At 42.2% G+C, this 17,420-nt stretch overlaps 3 protein-coding genes across 3 annotated transcripts; 2 read left to right on the top strand and 1 right to left on the bottom strand.

Moving 5' to 3' along the window:
* Positions 1 to 2,877: 2,877 nt before the first annotated feature.
* LOC307201557 (olfactory receptor 14A16-like) lies at positions 2,878 to 3,810 on the bottom strand (the record flags this gene model as incomplete). Its single annotated transcript, XM_079950840.1, has 1 exon — positions 2,878 to 3,810. The coding sequence occupies one exon, from the start codon at positions 3,808 to 3,810 to the stop codon at positions 2,878 to 2,880; it is 933 nt and encodes a 310-aa protein (XP_079806966.1).
* Positions 3,811 to 10,917: 7,107 nt separating this feature from the next.
* On the top strand, positions 10,918 to 11,835 carry LOC307200213 (olfactory receptor 14J1-like; the record flags this gene model as incomplete). The annotated part of the gene is made up of 1 exon (XM_079948630.1): positions 10,918 to 11,835. One exon carries the CDS (start codon positions 10,918 to 10,920, stop codon positions 11,833 to 11,835), a length of 918 nt encoding a protein of 305 aa, XP_079804756.1.
* A 4,112-nt stretch (positions 11,836 to 15,947) lies between these two features.
* LOC307201556 (olfactory receptor 14C36-like) lies at positions 15,948 to 16,901 on the top strand (the record flags this gene model as incomplete). The annotated part of the gene is made up of 1 exon (XM_079950839.1): positions 15,948 to 16,901. The coding sequence occupies one exon, from the start codon at positions 15,948 to 15,950 to the stop codon at positions 16,899 to 16,901; it is 954 nt and encodes a 317-aa protein (XP_079806965.1).
* Between the last annotated feature and the right edge of the window lie 519 nt (positions 16,902 to 17,420).

Genomic DNA, 17,420 nt, shown 5'->3' with positions numbered 1-17,420 from the left:
TGGAGTGTACCCGCAGCAGAGCAGTTTGTAGAAGAAATGGAAGCCTTGCACCAGCAACTCAAGATGAACTTGGAACGGGCCAAGGAAGTTTACAAGAGGCAGGCGGACAAGCACCGTCGGGAGGGGGAGGCCATACGGGTGGGAGACCGGGTGTGGTTGTCAACCCAAGGGTTACCCCTAAAGGGGGGGTGCAAAAAGTTGCAGCCGAGACGGGTAGGGCCTTTTGAGGTAACACAGCAGGTGAACCCCGTGGCATTCAAGCTTAAGTTGCCTGACAGCATGAAGATACATCCGGTGTTCCACAGGTCCCTACTTTCACCGTACAGGGAGGGGTGGGAATTTCCAGGGCGGGAGGGAGGAGTCACCAGCCACCCGCAGGTAGAGGAGAGGGAACACCACAACCAAGCCACAGAAATACTCGATTCAAGGTGGCAAGGTCGCCAGGTGGAGTACTTGGTAGCTTGGGAGGGAGAACCCAGGTCAGAAAATACGTGGGTCCCCGCTGAGTCGATTAATGACGGCTATCTGGTGGGAGAATTCCACAGCTTGTTCCCGGATAAACCAAAACCACTAGCGAGATTCTGGGAGGAAGAATTTGGAACCACAGACGACGAAGAGGACTTTGTGGGCTTTCCTGCCTCCGAAGGGGAGGGAGGGGAGGTGTCCGAGGGAGAAGAATCGGACTGGGAAGGCCACCCAGCGGGTAGAGACTGGAGCGGGTGGGAAGCGGGGTTTGAATCCTCAGAGGATAGTGACAGCTCCTTCAGGGGCTTCCCTGCATCGTCGGCTGAGGAAAGGGACGAGATAGAGTCAGAAAATCCGGCCAGGGGTGGAGGGGTTCCTGGGGGGGGGGGAGGTGGATGTCAGGGAACTGCCATCGGAGCCAGAGGCGGAGGGAAGGCTCCAGAGGGATGCCGGAGAGGGTCCCAGTAGGCAGCCCATCTGGTGGGGAAGGAAATCAGCGTAGCACCAGTGGAGAAGGGGGGCAGATGGGGGAATCAGAGAGAAGGCTCTTGGACTCCTCACCGGAGACCAGCAGGGAGAGCACGGGTCCTCCGCTGCCCACACCCTCCCTGTGCAGAAGACTTCCGCGCAGGGAGAGTAGGAGGTGACTGGGCGTCAAAGAACTTCTTTGCTGGAAGAAGTTCAAGAAACGCCCACTGACGGATTCTGCCAGGGCTTGAGACAGCCACGGATGGGTGGCTGTCCGGACAGAAAGGGTTCACCCAGGTGACTCAGCCAGGTGTGGCGACGACTTACGCACAAGCAACCCCCTAGAACCATTACAGTTAGGAGTTATGGGAGTTGGGAATCCAACATCTGGAGGGCCATCCCTGTATTAAGGTATAGAGCCCCTGTCAACATAGTGCTATGGTAGTAGGGACGTGGGTAGTACTGTGGTCTAAACCACTGAGCCTCTTGGGCTTGCTGATCAGAAGGTTGGTGCTTTGAATCCATGTGACGGGGTGAGCTCCCATTGCTCTGTCCCAGCTTCTGCCAACCTAGCAGTTTGAAAGCACACCATATATATATATATATGAAAGAAAGCTACAATTTCTTCATTAAAGAATGACAGAATATCAGGATCTGATATCAGTCTGTTGTGGTAATGCCCTGAGGAAAGAGGGTCATAATTCCTCTTAGAACAGAATTCAAAAACCATGGGGTCACCACTAAGAAGGCTGTGTCTACCATGCTTGATTGATCTCATTTGCAGATGTTGTTGACATCCCTCTGTCTTGGAAGAGTGTACCCTTGGTGGCATAGTGAAACTGTTGTAGAGTTACATTGCCTACTGTGGCTGTAGAGACTCATATAGCAGAGGCATTTATTAACAGCAGCTAGAGCAGTAATAGAACTTGGAAAACCTTGCAATTAATGAATATTATAATGCTATAATATAGTGTGACAAACAGACATAATGGAAAATCTGTTGTGCGTCAAGACCCAGGCACACCCCTCAGGAATAATAAAAACACAATGACACAGAATTTTAGTTTAAAGGTTAATGGGCAAAATTTAGGCCACAACTTTATTGATTACAAAAATGTGAGTGGTACTGGCAATAACTATAACTGACTCCTGCCCACCTTGCAGGAAGTCTGAAAGGGTAAACCACCAACCAAGGGAGCTCCGTCAATGGTGACCAACTGAAGCTCACCCCGGGGTTCCCGTTGGGTCCTGGCATGGCCCTAGCCCCTCAAGCTGACTTCAGACGAGATCCAGACCCACAGATTCCTCTAATGGAATACCCTTGTACCTGGAGGGGCAGGTGATGGCTGCACCTCCCCTCCCCCACATCTCACTAAGCCAATGCCTAACCACCAAACCTTATAAAGTTGTGACGATTGCTAAGAGGTGACGATTGCCCTGAACCTGTGCACAACACGGACCCTCAAATAGGAGGATCCGATTTGCCAAAAGTGAAGGTGGTGAGGGAAGAGGGGCGAAAGATAATTTTTACACTGCACGGTGTCATTTTAATAAATATACAAATGAAACAACACACGGACGGGAAATACGTACAACATATATTGCAATATGCAGTCGATAAGCAAGCACTACTATTATTCTATGTTTTCCAAGTTGCTTTGTTGAATAATACATTTTACTGGCTAATGACAATGAATTCTTATTTTGTAGCATAAAATAATAGGTTTAGTATTCCTGTCATAACCCATTTTTGTTAGTCATACCCTGTTTCATGATTTATGTGTGTACAATTTTGGAATTAGGTTTAAAAAGCAAAAATAGTCACCAGTTCCTCAAACAAAAGAGCCAGGTTTTGCATCTATTTCATCAATATCACCAGCTTAATTATTTTTTAAACTGCCTTCCACACAAATGAAGGTATTTAAGCAAACACAAAATCCACAGTTACATGCAAAAAGAGGACAGTGAAGCTGACAGCTTTGCTAGGGCAATCTGGATATCTTTGTTTCTCATGCTATAGATCACTGGGTTCAACATGGGTGGAACAAAGGTATATATCACAGTTAATGCCAAATCCAGACCAGATGGTGTATCAGAAGGTGGTCTTAGGTAGGCAAACCACCCAGTGAATATAAATACAGAAAATACAGTGAGGTGTGGAAGACAGGTGGAAAAGGCTTTTTGCCTTCCCTGGATGGAGGGGATTCTCAGCACTGCAGTGAAGATTAGTACATATGTCGCAATGATGAAGAAAAAACAGCCTAACTCTATAACTGCACTGATCACAAGAATGACAACTTCAGCTAGATATGAGTCAGAGCAGGAAACCTTTAGTAACTCTGGGATTTCACAGTAGAACTGATTGACAATATTGGAGCAAAACTGTACTGCAAAGGTCCCCCCAGTGTGCAATGTGCCATAGAAAAGACCAGTGATCCAAACACCAGCAACCATTTGTGTGCAGGCTGCCTTGTTCATCACCATTTCGTATTGTAGTGGGTTGCAAATGGCAACATAGCGATCATATGCCATGACTGTGAGGAGAAAGAAATCCGATCCCACAAAGGAAACAAAACAGAACACTTGAGCCACACATCCAGAATAAGAAATGTATGTAGTATTGTGGAAAGAATTAGCCATTGATTTGGGTATGATGGCAGAAACGGAGCCAAGATCCTGGATGGCCAAATTCATGAGGAAGAAGTACATAGGGGTGTGCAGGTGGTGATCAAAGACTACTGCAGAGATGATGAGGAGATTCCCTGAGACAATTGCTAGGTACAATATCAGGAACAGAGAGAAGTGTAGAATCTGCTGCTCCCGGATGGCTGAGAATTCAAGAAGGAGAAATCCAGAAATGGAAGATTGATTATCCATTTTTTCTAAAAACAAATGACTAAGATCCTTGCAACCTCTGGAACAAAATAGAAAGATAACTGTTATAACTTACTAAGCAAGATTTACTTAATTCAGAAGAGAGTTGGGGGAAGAAAAAAAGATAAGGGAAATAAGCCACAAGTCTTAGAAGTGAACCTTTCAATACATGAAAACTTTAATGATGTGTTATTATAAGAGATAGTGACTCACCACTGCTTCCTTAACATCAGTGTTCTGCTGCTCATTTAATATGGGTTTACTTTGATTTTCTAAACACTCAGAACCTTGAGCTTTTATTATAAGTTAAACTTCTTTACGCAGGTGGCGCTGTGGGTTAAATCCTCAGCGCCTAGGGCTTGCCGATCGAAAGGTCGGCGGTTCGAATCCCTGCGGCGGGGTGCGCTCCCGCTGCTCGGTCCCAGCGCCTGCCAACCTAGCAGTTCGAAAGCACCTCCGGGTGCAAGTAGATAAATAGGGACCGCTTACCAGCGGGAAGGTAAACGGCGTTTCCGTGTGCGGCTCTGGCTCTGGCTCTGGCCAGAGCAGCGATGTCACGCTGGCCACGTGACCCGGAAGTGTCTTCGGACAGCGCTGGCCCCTGGTCTGTTAAGTGAGATGGGCGCACAACCCCAGAGTCTGTCAAGACTGGCCCGTACGGGCAGGGGTACCTTTACCTTTACCTTTAAACTTCTTTCAGCATTTGAATATGGGCACCTTAACAGTCCCCAAACCTCATTTGGGGTAAAAACAGCCCCACATAACACTCATTTCATTCAAATTTGATGAGACAGGCTGCCATATGTCCCATTACTGGTATTTCAAAGGCGTTTTGTGTTAAGCAACTTCCTAAAAAAAACCCTCAGCAATTTTGGGCATTTCCTTAAAAAACACTGTGCTGAAAATGTGTTGCTCTACAAATGGACAGCCCATAGTATCTGTAGCAGCCACAAAGGAAGTTAATCATGGTTGTATCCTAGCTCCCACACTGTTTAATTTATATATAAATATTGTCCAGAGTTTAACATCCCCAAAGTATCATGCCCCTAAATTGGCCACAAAAGCCATCTCTATATTATTATATGCAGATGATGCAGTCTTTCTATCTCAAACAAAAGTGGGCCTAAAAAGATTGATGAGGGCATTCACAGGATACTGCCAAAGAGAACAGTGGGCTGTGAATTACAAGAAAAGGAATGCCATGGTGTTTTCAAGAAACTATAGGGCCCATAGATGGTATATGGATAATCAGTTGATCAAACAAGTTAAATTTTTTAAATACCTTGGCCTTATTTTTCAGTCAACAGGGTCATGGGGAGCACATCAGAAATATGCAAAGGAAAAAAAAGTCTCAAAGCACCAAAATTCTGACACACATTTTCTGTACAAAAGTTGGCAATCACATACCATCAGCATTTGAAGTGTTTAAAGCTAAACCCATAGCACATTTATTATATGGGGCTCAGATTTGCCCAGGCGCTCACCTTGGATCTACACAAGCTGTTCAGTCTAAGTTCCTAAAGCAATTTTTTCCTGTTCCATCCTGTGTTCCAAATGCTCCATTGAGCTTAGAGGCTAATCTCCTCTCTGCTGAATTACAGATTTGGTGTAGAACATTTAATTATTGGCTTTGACTAAATTTAAACCCCACCAGCCTACTACCCTTAGTATCACAAGATTGTCATGAGAGTGCTTGGATTAAAATTGTCAACCGAAAGCTTTACTTTTCTGGTTTATCATCACAACAGTTATTAATTAAAAACTCAACAACTCTATGCATACACTTCACATACACATACACACACACACACACACACACGTATTCTGCCCCTCACAAACAGGCATTTCCTACACTGATTGTAACAGAACAAAATAGTAAGAACAGCAAGGCAAGACTTTGTTCACAAGGCTCTTGCTGGGCCATTCAAACCATTCAGGCTTTACCACTTCTTAGCTGCACTGCCATACTGGCTGAATGGTGAAGTAAAAATAAGCAATGTAAATGAGAGCAGATTATAGGTACACAGACTTCAGTTTAAGTATAGAGGTAAGCCACGTACAAATTTACAATGTGCTACAAAGCAGAAACCTGCAAACTAAGTTTCCTACATAGCCTATGCACTATGTAAGCAGTAAGCATGTTCTACAGCAGGGATGAGGAATTTGTGACCCTCCTGATCTTGTTGGATGGACTCCCATCATTGCCAACCAGCGTGGTCAGGAATTATGAGCATCGTAATCTAGAAACACCCAGAGTTTCACAGGTTCCTCAGCTCTGTTTTACAGTCTTGCATATTATGCTCCCTTACAATTTAGTCCCCGTGCACCTACTTTTTCCTTTGATCATCCCAGCATAATTCCCTACCTCTTTTGATTGAAGACATCCCTGAATAACTTTGACACATATACTGGATAACATGTACCTTTCATTAAATGCTTCATTAAGGCAAGAACTTTGAGATCTCAAAAGTTTATGAACACCCATCATTTGTGTAACAAACCCTGCAGTATTGTTGAAGTATACAGTGTGTTTTGATTGAGCACAAACATGGCACCAAAAGCAGGATGTTTACAGTTGGATAAGAAACATCTATTACACAGACATTTTTCACCAGAATATCCTGAAATTCCATTACATTGTATCCCTTGTCAGACAGGATATTCACTAATTGTCTTGATTTATGATTAACAGAATTATTAAGGTTGTAATGACAGAATGTTAAAAAGCTAGCTGCTCTACCAGTCCAGTAGTAACCTGTAAATAGCATCAAAAGAAACAATGTATAAATTTAATAAATCTAATCTAAATCTAATCTGTTTCTGCTGTACAAGTCCTCTGTATTTCTGCGATACCTAAAATGTATCCCAATGCAAAGAATGACATTTTTTATATATTGAATTTGAAAAAAGTGCAGTATATATCTGCCATTTTCTAAAGTATTAAGTAGATAAATGACTTACATTTATTCCATAAATTTCTATTCGCTTCTCATACACTTTCTGCTCCCAGAACTAAGTGTTTCCCAGTGTGCTATGATGCATTATAAGTGTTCCCCTGCTCTTGCTGAGGCAGGAAAATCATATCTTTACTGGCAGTTAGAGTTTAACACAACCATCAGGGGGTGGTTTATTAATATGATCTTAATTTCCCTGAGGACTTGGCCTTAGTAAGCCACTTCAAGCCATAACTGCAGGTGTGTAGAAAAATTAATTTTACAATCTATGTTCTCCTAGCATAATTAAGAGAAACTTTATCTGTAGGAGTTTCTGACAATGGCATAGAATTCAAAACAATCAATATTGCATACAATGACTCATAGACAATATACAGGGTTTAAGATGGGGATCTTTTCTAGTCAACTTCTAGATGCTGAGGAACCTGAGACCTGCTGAATAAAAAGCATGTGGCCGACCACTGAGCTATGGCGTAAGGCGACATGCATAGGAAATCTGATTATAAACTATTCATATCATTGCTTTACTGGTCTCGAGCATTTGCCTTTGCAACTATTTGTTGTAAGATCTGGGGCTACTACTGTTACAGAAAGGACCAAAGGCTTCAGTAATGGGTGATAATGGTAGCTTGTGGAAAAACAAAATGTTGTGGCCATTTTGGTTTTGCAATGCAAGTTAATGGAATTTCTAGCTTCATAAACCACCAGAAGAAAAAAAAGTGCCCTGCAGGACACCATAACATTTCTGGACATTACCTTGCAAGTAGAAATGTTGCCACTGTGACAGTGTCCATGATAGCATCCCACAGAGCTGGTTCAGCAGAACACCATGTTCAGTAATATCAAAAGCTGTTGAGAGATCTAGTAGGACAGCCAGGTTACACTTCCCATCTCTACCTCAGACACATAAGATATTAGACACCTCAAATGGAACTGCCACAGTTGTGGCATTCAATTCTCTATGAAGTTGAGTGAGATTACTCTCAAAGTATTAAGCAGACCATTCACAGTTGGCCTCCACATGCTCCAGAGCCCCATCCCTCATATCTAATGTGACTGTTACAATTCTTGCTCCATGATTTCAGTCATGGGATTTTTGTCTATCACATGACGGTGTATGTTTTGACTCCACAGAGTGGGAAGTGATGGAGACAGGATGTTTGTGTTACTGTGTTCCGTAAAGTGGGACTATTGTCCTTTGTTCTTTTTCTCTTTGCTGTCTGATGCTAGAGAGAGAGGGAGCCATGTTGCAGTGCTCTGTGTGTGTTTATATGTAAATAAAGTAGACTAGCCAAAATGCTAAGTTGCTGAGGTCTGTTACGCAAACTGCAAACACTCTGAGGATCCCTAAGTGTGCCAATGACTATTGGCATCGGTCACTGTGATGTTCAGGCAGAAGAAAGCTTCTGAAGCTCCCAAACGAAAGACCAGGAGAGAGAACATGCCAGTCAGGCATGTGTCTCTGCCAGGATCATACTTGAGTGTAGGATGAGCTCCTGAGAGTGACAAGCCTCTGGACCTCATGGAAAATCTCAGCTGGAACAATGGGAATATATGTGGATTAAAGGGCTAAAATTTACATTGTGTTATTATACCACTTTAAACAGTCAAAGAATTCTGTAGTTTGTTAGGGCTGCTGAGAGTTGTTGGGAGACCCATATTCCCTTCACAAAGTTTGAACTCTAAACATGGTTAAACAAGCCCTATTTCCAGGGAAATGTGGAAATTGTAGCTATTGCTTAGTGGTCTGATACTGTTTTAAATGTATACTGCAAATAAATGTAATGAATTGATAGATAAATAAATAAATAAATAAATAAATAAATAAATAAATGTTTGTGTACTCTCGCATACATTCATTATCTATTAATTATATTTTCAGAAATAGCGGAAAATCTATTTTCCTTGGGGGAGTTCTTTGCCCAGTTGTGTTGAACTCTTGGGAGCATGTGCCAGGGAACACAACAAACATAACAATATAGTGGCAATTTTGTACTGCCAATGAAAACAGACTTTTCACTGCCTTGGAGGGTGGGAGGCAATGGAGCGGGGTGAGAGAACATAAATAAAATTGCAGCTATGCCCATATGGATAGATGGACATCTAAAGACAACAGAGAGGAAGACACATCATAATTTGGGAGGGAAAGTTGACATGAAGAAAAATAGTAAGTTATTAATATCATTTTACCTTGAATGACTGGACATTTATGTCTTTCTTTAACAAACTAACTAACTAACTAGTCATCAAATCCCTACATTTCTTCTCTCGAAATGATTGTCCCACTTAAATCAGAGCATGTGATTTGCCTATAGAGGAACTGCTAATGGGATACTTTCATTTGGTAAGGTAAACAGTGTGGTGTAGTGGTTAAGAGCGGTAGTCTCGTAATCCTGGGGAACCAGGTTCGTGTCTCCGCTCCTCCACATGCAGCTGCTGGGTGACCTTGGGCTAGTCACACTTCTTTGAAGTCTCTCAGCCCCACTCACCTCACAGAGTGTTTGTTGTGGGGGGGGGGAGGGAAAGGAGAATGTTAGCCGCTTTGAGACTCCTTAAAGGGAGTGAAAGGCAGGATATCAAATCCAAACTCTTCTTCTTCTTCTTCTTCTTCTTCTTCTTCTTCTTCTTCTTCTTCTTCTTCTTCTTCTATAATCTGAAAACCAAATATGAGATACTGGCTCTTACACTGATTAATTCTATTTCTTACAACACGCAGTATTCAGATTATTTCCAGAGGGGTAGTCATATGTCATCCAAGTGGAAACATATTAATCTGCATTATGTAAAAGACTTTATTATAGCCTTTGGTGACAACAATCCAACCTTAAGGAACTACATATGTGTTTATTTTATGTTATCCTGAAAGTTTGTGACCAACTGAGGGACTTTTTATAGAACATTAATTAGAATTATACAAGCAAAATTTAACTGAGTACAAAGTCTAAGCTCTCAGAATTCTCCATTCCATTTTGCATGAATGGGGAGGGAAGCTGCTTCTCTTCTTCGTACTCTTTGAATACATCCTCCTCTACATCTTTAGTAAGACTGGGAAGGGAGACATAGCAATAGTCTTTAAGTAATGCCAATATTCCCTTTATTGTGTGAAAGGGAAACAAGAACAACCTGAGACTTACAGTGCTTCTCTGGGAACTGAGCATCATTAAAAACTTTTTGGGAATACATAGCAAAATACATCAGTAAACACGTATTTTATTTCAAGCTCTATTTTGGGCTAAGAATATCTGTACCCTTTAGATAATGAAACAGCATCTCCTAAACAGCCCAAATAAAGTGAACATTTTAGTGAACCATAGTGCTACAGTGCATGTTGGGAAGCTACACTAACAGTATAATACAATGGGATGCACAGAGGCCCCATTGTTGCTGAAAAGCAGAAAGGCAGAACATGGTGGGGCCAACTCGGGTGGCAGAAAAGGGCATTGTGTGGGCTCCTTAGTCTGGTAGAGTGGTGGCTTGAAATACCACTTCCAATACATGGGTCAAATTTTCAGGGTACCCTGTTAAAGAGATTCAGGGGGAATGTATTCTTTCCGAATTCCCGGATGGGTGTCAACCAGTCATAGAACACCCTAAGATGGCATTCTGGAGGGATTTTAGAGAAATGATACACCTCATAAAGGTAAAGGGACCCTTGACCATTAGGTCCAGTCATGACCGACTCTGGGGTTGCGGCGTTCATCTCGCTTTATTGGCTGAGGGAGCCGGCGTACAGCTTCCGGGTCATATGGACAGAATGACTAAGCCGCTTCTGGCAAACCAGAGCAGTGCACGGAAACGCCACCCAACATCAACACTGAAGGAATAATCTCCTGTGGGTTGGGTGATTCAGGATGTACAACCAATTCCTTTGTGAAAACCTACTACTATCTCTAATCAATAAACTTCTCCTTCATGAAGCCCATCCCCCAGTGGCCAAGGCTCACTTCACATGGGCCCTCAAAATATCCATAAGCCGCAAAGAAAAGCTAGATGATTTAGTGTTAAACATATGATAGTTATAAATTTAGTGTGACATGTTCTAATTGTGTGTTCATAAATGGTTTGATATTTATTCATTAAACTGCTTCAAACTGAATTAAATACAGAGTTGTTGTTTTCTTCCAGGGTTACCATGCTACTTAACATTAAGTAAAAAATGGATAATCAAACATCAGTGTCTGAGTTTCTTCTCTTGGAATTCTCAGAAGTTCAGGAACTGCAGATGCTACACTTCTTTCTCTTCCTTGGAATGTTCTTAGCAACTGTGACAGGGAATCTTCTCATTATCTTCGCAGTAGCTTTCGACCACCGCTTGCACACCCCAATGTACTTCTTTCTGGTGAATTTGGCAATGCAGGACCTTGGCTCTGTTTCAGTTATTATTCCCAAATCCATGGCCAATTCCCTCATGAACACAAGGCACATTTCATATTTTGGATGTGTTTTTCAAGTCCTCTTGTTCTTCCTCTTTGTTGGATGTGATGTTTACCTCCTTACAGTCATGGCATATGATCGGTATGTTGCCATTTGTGATCCCCTGCAATATGAAATGGTAATGAACAGGAGAGCTTGCACCCAAATGGTTGCTGGTGTGTGGTTTGGTGGTCTTCTAAATGCAGTTTTAAACACCGGTGGAACGTTTTCAATGCCCTTCTGTTCCAATGTTGTCAATCAGTTCTTCTGTGAAATCCCACAGTTACTTAAGCTTGTGTGTTCTGACTTGTACCTAATTGAAATTGGAATTGTTATGCTTAGTACTACTATTGGGTTTGGCTGCTTCATTTTCATCATTGTTACTTATGTACACATCTTCAGTGCTGTTCTGAAAATCCCTTCAGCTGAGGGAAGAAGAAAGGCCTTCTCAACTTGTCTACCCCACCTCATTGTCTTATCCACATTTTTCCTTACAGCAGGCTTTGCTTACCTCAGACCCACCTCTAACACTGCCACACAACTGGATTTGGTGTTTACTATACTATATTCCATGGTTCCACCCATGCTGAATCCAGTAATTTACAGCATCAGAAATAAGGACCTCAAGGCTGCCCTGGCAAAACTTTTAGGTCTGAGGTAATCTTTTACAAAATGCTTTCTCTGTTGCTTTCTTTAAGCAATGGTTTGGTTTGTATTTTCTTTACATATTATTTTATACAGAAAGGGGATAAGCTGTACTTGACTTTAAATCTAAGGTGGATCTCATGTTATTCCCCAAGATTCATACTCTGATCACCCTAATGTCACGTGGAGGTTAAATTTTTCTTTTTCTTTTTTAATAATTCTATTTTGATTGTGTTTTCAGCACCAATGAATATCCCTCAAAGTGCATTAAAACAAATAAAATATCTAAATAAGAAAATAACTTAAGAGGGGCAATCCTACAACAAGATCTTCAGGGATAAGCATTGGGATTTAGTTTATCTCTGGTTTGGTCAATTGTTTTTCAGCATTTAGTTCCTGACCCCAGCTCTGTTGAAGACACACCAGTATAAAATGCTCAGCCAACTGAGTGGAAGCTGGTTGAACTGTGGGTAGCATAAATTTCAAAAAGAAAAAAGAAAAAAAAGGGGCTGTTCCAGACACATGGTTGGGGTAGGACTGGGGGAGATGGGCTAGCTGTGTTTTAAGCCTATTTGGCTCAGTCTCATGGCCTGGCAGCCGGCATAGAAAACTGTTTGAAAAGTAAGTCCAAATTGAGGGTAGTCAGGGGGAATGGCAGAAGCAGGACCATGTGGGGGGAGTGCTTAGGCTATATCCTAAGCCTATTCAGCTAGGTCATGTAACCTGGTTTAGAGCACTCTCATTTTAAAACAATCATTTTTAATTAAATCCTTAAAGCTTATTACAACATCACACAAACATACAACATCCCACCCTAACCAAGATGATAAAGTTTGGGCAATACATCAGAAATAACAGCCAAATACGATATAAGTTCTCATCCATGAAAACATTTGCACACAGGGTAATATACAGATTATTCTAACCAAAAGTTTTTATAGTGTCAAAGGAGCCCTCTGTTTTAATTTTTAGCCATATACTTAATAAAACCTTTCCAATCAGTTGCAATTGAATCATTATGCTTCAGTCTTTGTGCCAATTTTATTTTATTGCTCTCTTTTTTCCTCAAGTGCTACTTGCCCTAATTTGTTTCACCTTCTCGTATATTGTTATTATGAGCCTGGCTCCTAGACAACATTTGAGGGGTCTGAAGCTAGTGTTATTTCCTGTCAAAGATTAAGAAGCAGTGCCAGGTCTGGACATTAGAGGTGTTTTGTCCAGGGACTGATTTTATTTCAACAAATCTTTCCAGAACTGAACCACTTCCCACATCTCCACCACATATGCTGATTTGAGCAAACATTCCACAAGGTGATCAGCAGTTTGCTGAATAAGGAAAGCATGGGCTAAATGTATAACCATGAGATATCCCTCTCAAGTACTACCTCTTTTGTCAAGGTTGAGACAGATTTTAAAGGAAGTTTCAGTTTCCCCCACACTGAAGTCCAGACACATTGAAGTTGGAAAATTGCCAGACTTCAGAACTCTTATCAGTTGCAGGACTTTGTGAGGACTTTTGTGGCTGTGGACTTTAACACAGCAAAGACCTTGAAAGAAAGAACCCTCTCTGGGCTCAGAGAGCGAAGACAACTTGTAGCATCTGTAAATAGTGTATGTATAGTAGTACATGTTGGTGTTTGCCTAGTGAAGACCACCTCTGCTAAATGGCTGTTTTCTGTGGTGAGTTTTCTGCTTGTCTGAGCTTCCACATCACATGCACCCAACACCCCAACAGCCTGCCTTTGGCCAGTGCAGATAGGTAAATCATAGAGTTGGAAGGGACCCTAAGGGTTATCTACTCCAACCCCCTTCAATGCATTCATGACAGATGTCCATCCAACTTCTGCTTAAATGATCATGATAAAGTAAAGATTGACACTGTGTTTATCTAAACTACTGTAGCAAATACAAAATTTATTTTTTAAGAAATTGGTTTATGGATATTATACTAAAAAAAATGGTCTTGTGCATCTTTGTTTTTATATGGTTTTGGCATTTTAGGTATGGCCTTTTTTTAAGCAAATAAATATAAGGTATTTATATATTTCTATTTCCTAGGGAAGGTGCAGGCAATCTAACCAATCAATATTAGCTTACAGCCATGGCATATTCATAGTGAAGCAATAGTAAGTCTGCCTCAGGGTAGACCTAGTAGCCTGGTAGAAAATTGTAACCTAGTAGCCTGGTAGAAAATTGTAACATAGATCTGCATTATGAAGAAGAAGAAGAAGAAGAAGAAGAAGAAGAAGAAGAAGAAGAGTAGTTTGGATTTGATATCCCGCCTTTCACTCCCTTTAAGGAATCTCAAAGCGGCTAACATTCTCCTTTCCCTTCCTCCCCCACAACAAACACTCTGTGAGGTGAGTGGGGCTGAGAGACTTCAAAGAAGTGTGACTGGCCCAAGGTCACCCAGCAGCTGCATGTGGAGGAGCGGAGACACGAACCCGGTTCCCCAGATTAGGAGACTACCGCTCTTAACCACTACACCACACTGGCTCTCTGAGCATGCTCAGAACTGTTTTCTTGAAGGCCAATCCTCCATAGAACTCTGAGCACTTTTGGTAACCAAAGAAGCAAAAATGAGTGTTTCCTACTTTAAGGTTTTTGTGTTGTTTTTTTTTTAAATGTTTTGTTTAGCATTTAATACCTGTTTTGTGAATTTGTTAAAGAAAGAGAGACAGAGTGGCCAAAAAAAGCAGCTTTGGACACAGTGTGAGTCCATTTCAACTGACATTCATCAGTTATTCAGTTTTCAACCAGTGTGCCATGGCACCCTGGGGTGCCTTGAATGATGGTCAGGGGTACTGCAGGCAACTCTGGCCTCCAACCCTCTTTTGTTCTCTCCCTTCTCTGATGCCTTCTCATGGCAGCAGCTGCCTGGATGATTCTCAAGGAGAATGGAGAGGTGAGGAGGCTGAGGGAAAGCTCCACAAGAAAGACCAGTGTGCTTGCTGCCTGCCCAGCCTCTCATTTGTCCATCCATTCCCAAGAGCAAGGACTGGCAGACTGGCTGGCTGGGCTACCTCAACCACTTGCTTGCTTACTCCAAGACCACCTCAGTTTCTGGCAACCAGCACCCCTTGGCCAACCCCAGAGGACCATTTGCATGGGGAGCTTGTAGCCAGAGCCGCTGCAACAAACAGCCATGCAAGCCTATGGGAGGCAGAGATGTGAGCAGGAATCAGAGGAGGGAGGGAAGAAAAGAGGGATGGAGGCCATGGTCAGGGCAGCACCCCTGACCATCCTTCAAGGCACCTAAGGGTGCCACAGCCCTCTGGATGAAAACCACTGGTGTAAAAGATTTCAGTTTTAGATGTGTCACACTTCTTTGAAGTCTCTCAGCCTCACTCGCCTCACAGAGTGTTTGTTGTGGGGAAGGAAGGGAAAGGAGAATGTTAGCCGCTTTGAGACTCATTCGGGTAGTGATAAAGCGGGATATCAAATCCAAACTCTCCTCCTCCTCCTCCTCCTCCTCCTCCTCCTCCTCCTCCTCCTCCTCCTCCTTCTCCTCCTCCTCTTCTTACTTTAAGCAGCCACTGCCAGAAACCCACCACACACACTTAGAGAAAAGTGATTTAGGAACTTTAACCCCCACCCCCGGTGCAAGCCCCTAAGAAGAACTTTGGATCATAGTCATTATAAACATAACTGAATCTCAACCCTCAAAATACACATCTGATTCACAGCTGCTGAGCTGTAGAAGGCTCATGAGAATTAAACCTTCTGGGTATAATTAGTAACGAGACATTGATAAAACTCATTGCTAACCATTTCACCCCTTTGTTGAATAGCTTAGTTTCCAATATCTGCCCTTCAGTGATAGAGATTACATTGGTTGGAATGAGTCTCGATAACAGGGAGGGCAGTCAGAGAGCCACCACCAAAGGATTCTTTCATTTTGGCTTCTCTTACCAAAAGACAGGAGTGCAGGTAGAACACATCACCAGGGTAGGCTTCTTGGAAAGGTGGATGATGTAGCAACGGAGGAGGCACAAGCCTTTTTGGACAAGTAATCACAAGTAATCAAAGCATGTTTGCCAAGAAAGATTTCCTGAATAAGAAAGAATGAGAAAGAAGTAGTATGGCAGCTTTCTTTCCCGGGCACCAAACAAAGGTCTGAGACACACAATGATGAACCAGTCAAGAGCAAATGGATTCCTTCTACATGGATTCCCTGATATTCGGGAGGTGCAGGTATTTCACATCAGCCTTTTCGTCATAATATATTTGGTGGCCCTCATAGAAAACCTTATCATCATCACTGTCATCTTCTACAGCCACCAGCTTCATACACCCATGTATTTCTTTCTGGCCAACCTGTCATTGCAAGACATAGGCTCCATATCCGTTACAGTTCCCAAGTCCATTGCAAATTCCTTGATGAAGATCCAAACGATCTCTTACTCTGGATGTGTCTGCCAAATATTCTTCCTTGTTTTCTTCATGATGTCCCATTACGTCTTCCTTGGTGTCATGGCATATGATCGCTATGTTGCCATCTGCAATCCACTGCATTATGAGACTGTCATGAACAAGAAAGCTTGCATTCAGTTGGCAACCAGTGCATGGATTGGTGGACTTTTCTATACAACAATGTACACTGGAACAACATTCAGAGTTGAGTTCTGTTCTAGTGTCATCAATCAGTTTTTCTGTGAAATCCCACAACTCCTGAAGAACTCTTGCTCTGACTCGGATAACACTGCGATTTGGGTTCTGACTTTTGGAGCTTGTTTAGCCTTCATCTACTTTGCTCTTATTGCTTTTTCTTACATTCACATCTTCAGAGCAGTCCTGAAAATCCCATCCAAACAAGGGAAGCAAAAGGTCTTCTCAACTTGTTTGCCTCACCTTATTGTTATCACCCTGTTTTTGGTAAGTGGCACCTTTGTCTATTTAAGACCAACATCTGGGTCCCCATCAGCATTTGACCTCTTGGTTTCTATGTTCTACTGCATGGTGCCACCACTAATGAATCCAATCATCTATAGCATAAGAAACAAGGATCTTAAAATGGCATTCTGGAAGTTGCTGGTAAATATTTTCCCCCAATTCTTAGACAAAAAACATTCTCCATTTTAGGAAACAGTTTCAGTTGCCTAGATGGTGTGCTTAAGTTTAGTTCAATCCTATGTTTGTTTACTTAGAAGTGGATATCACTACATTGAATAGGAATTCTAGTCTCAGCAAAGTATACATTGGATTGTAGCCCTATATCACACGTTTACTTCATCTGTATATGTCTTTAGACCAGGGGTAAGTATATGTGGCTTTCTGGGTGCTGTTGGACTACAACATCCATTCTCCCTATCTACTAGCCCTACATGCTAGAGCTGATAGTAATTGGGTTCCTGGAGATTACTGGAGATTATTGTGTAAAGAACTGCCATTTCCCATTGAAATCTAGATGATCTAAAACTTATTTAACACTGATGTTAGTGCTGAATGCCCAATATGAACATGTGAAAATCCTTTGAATTAAACCCTATGAAATTTTCTATTAATTAATATTTGAATTAATTTTTACTTCTTGCAGTGGAGGTACAGGCTGATAAAAACATAATTGTATTCAACTGACCTTACCTATATACCTGTCCTTGC

The sequence above is a fragment of the Podarcis cretensis genome (genome assembly GCF_951804945.1).
Source record: "Podarcis cretensis genome assembly, chromosome: 13".
Taxonomy (NCBI): Eukaryota; Metazoa; Chordata; class Lepidosauria; order Squamata; family Lacertidae; genus Podarcis; species Podarcis cretensis.
Note: the sequence above shows the minus strand (reverse complement) of the source record. Positions and strands in the feature narration are given on the sequence as shown.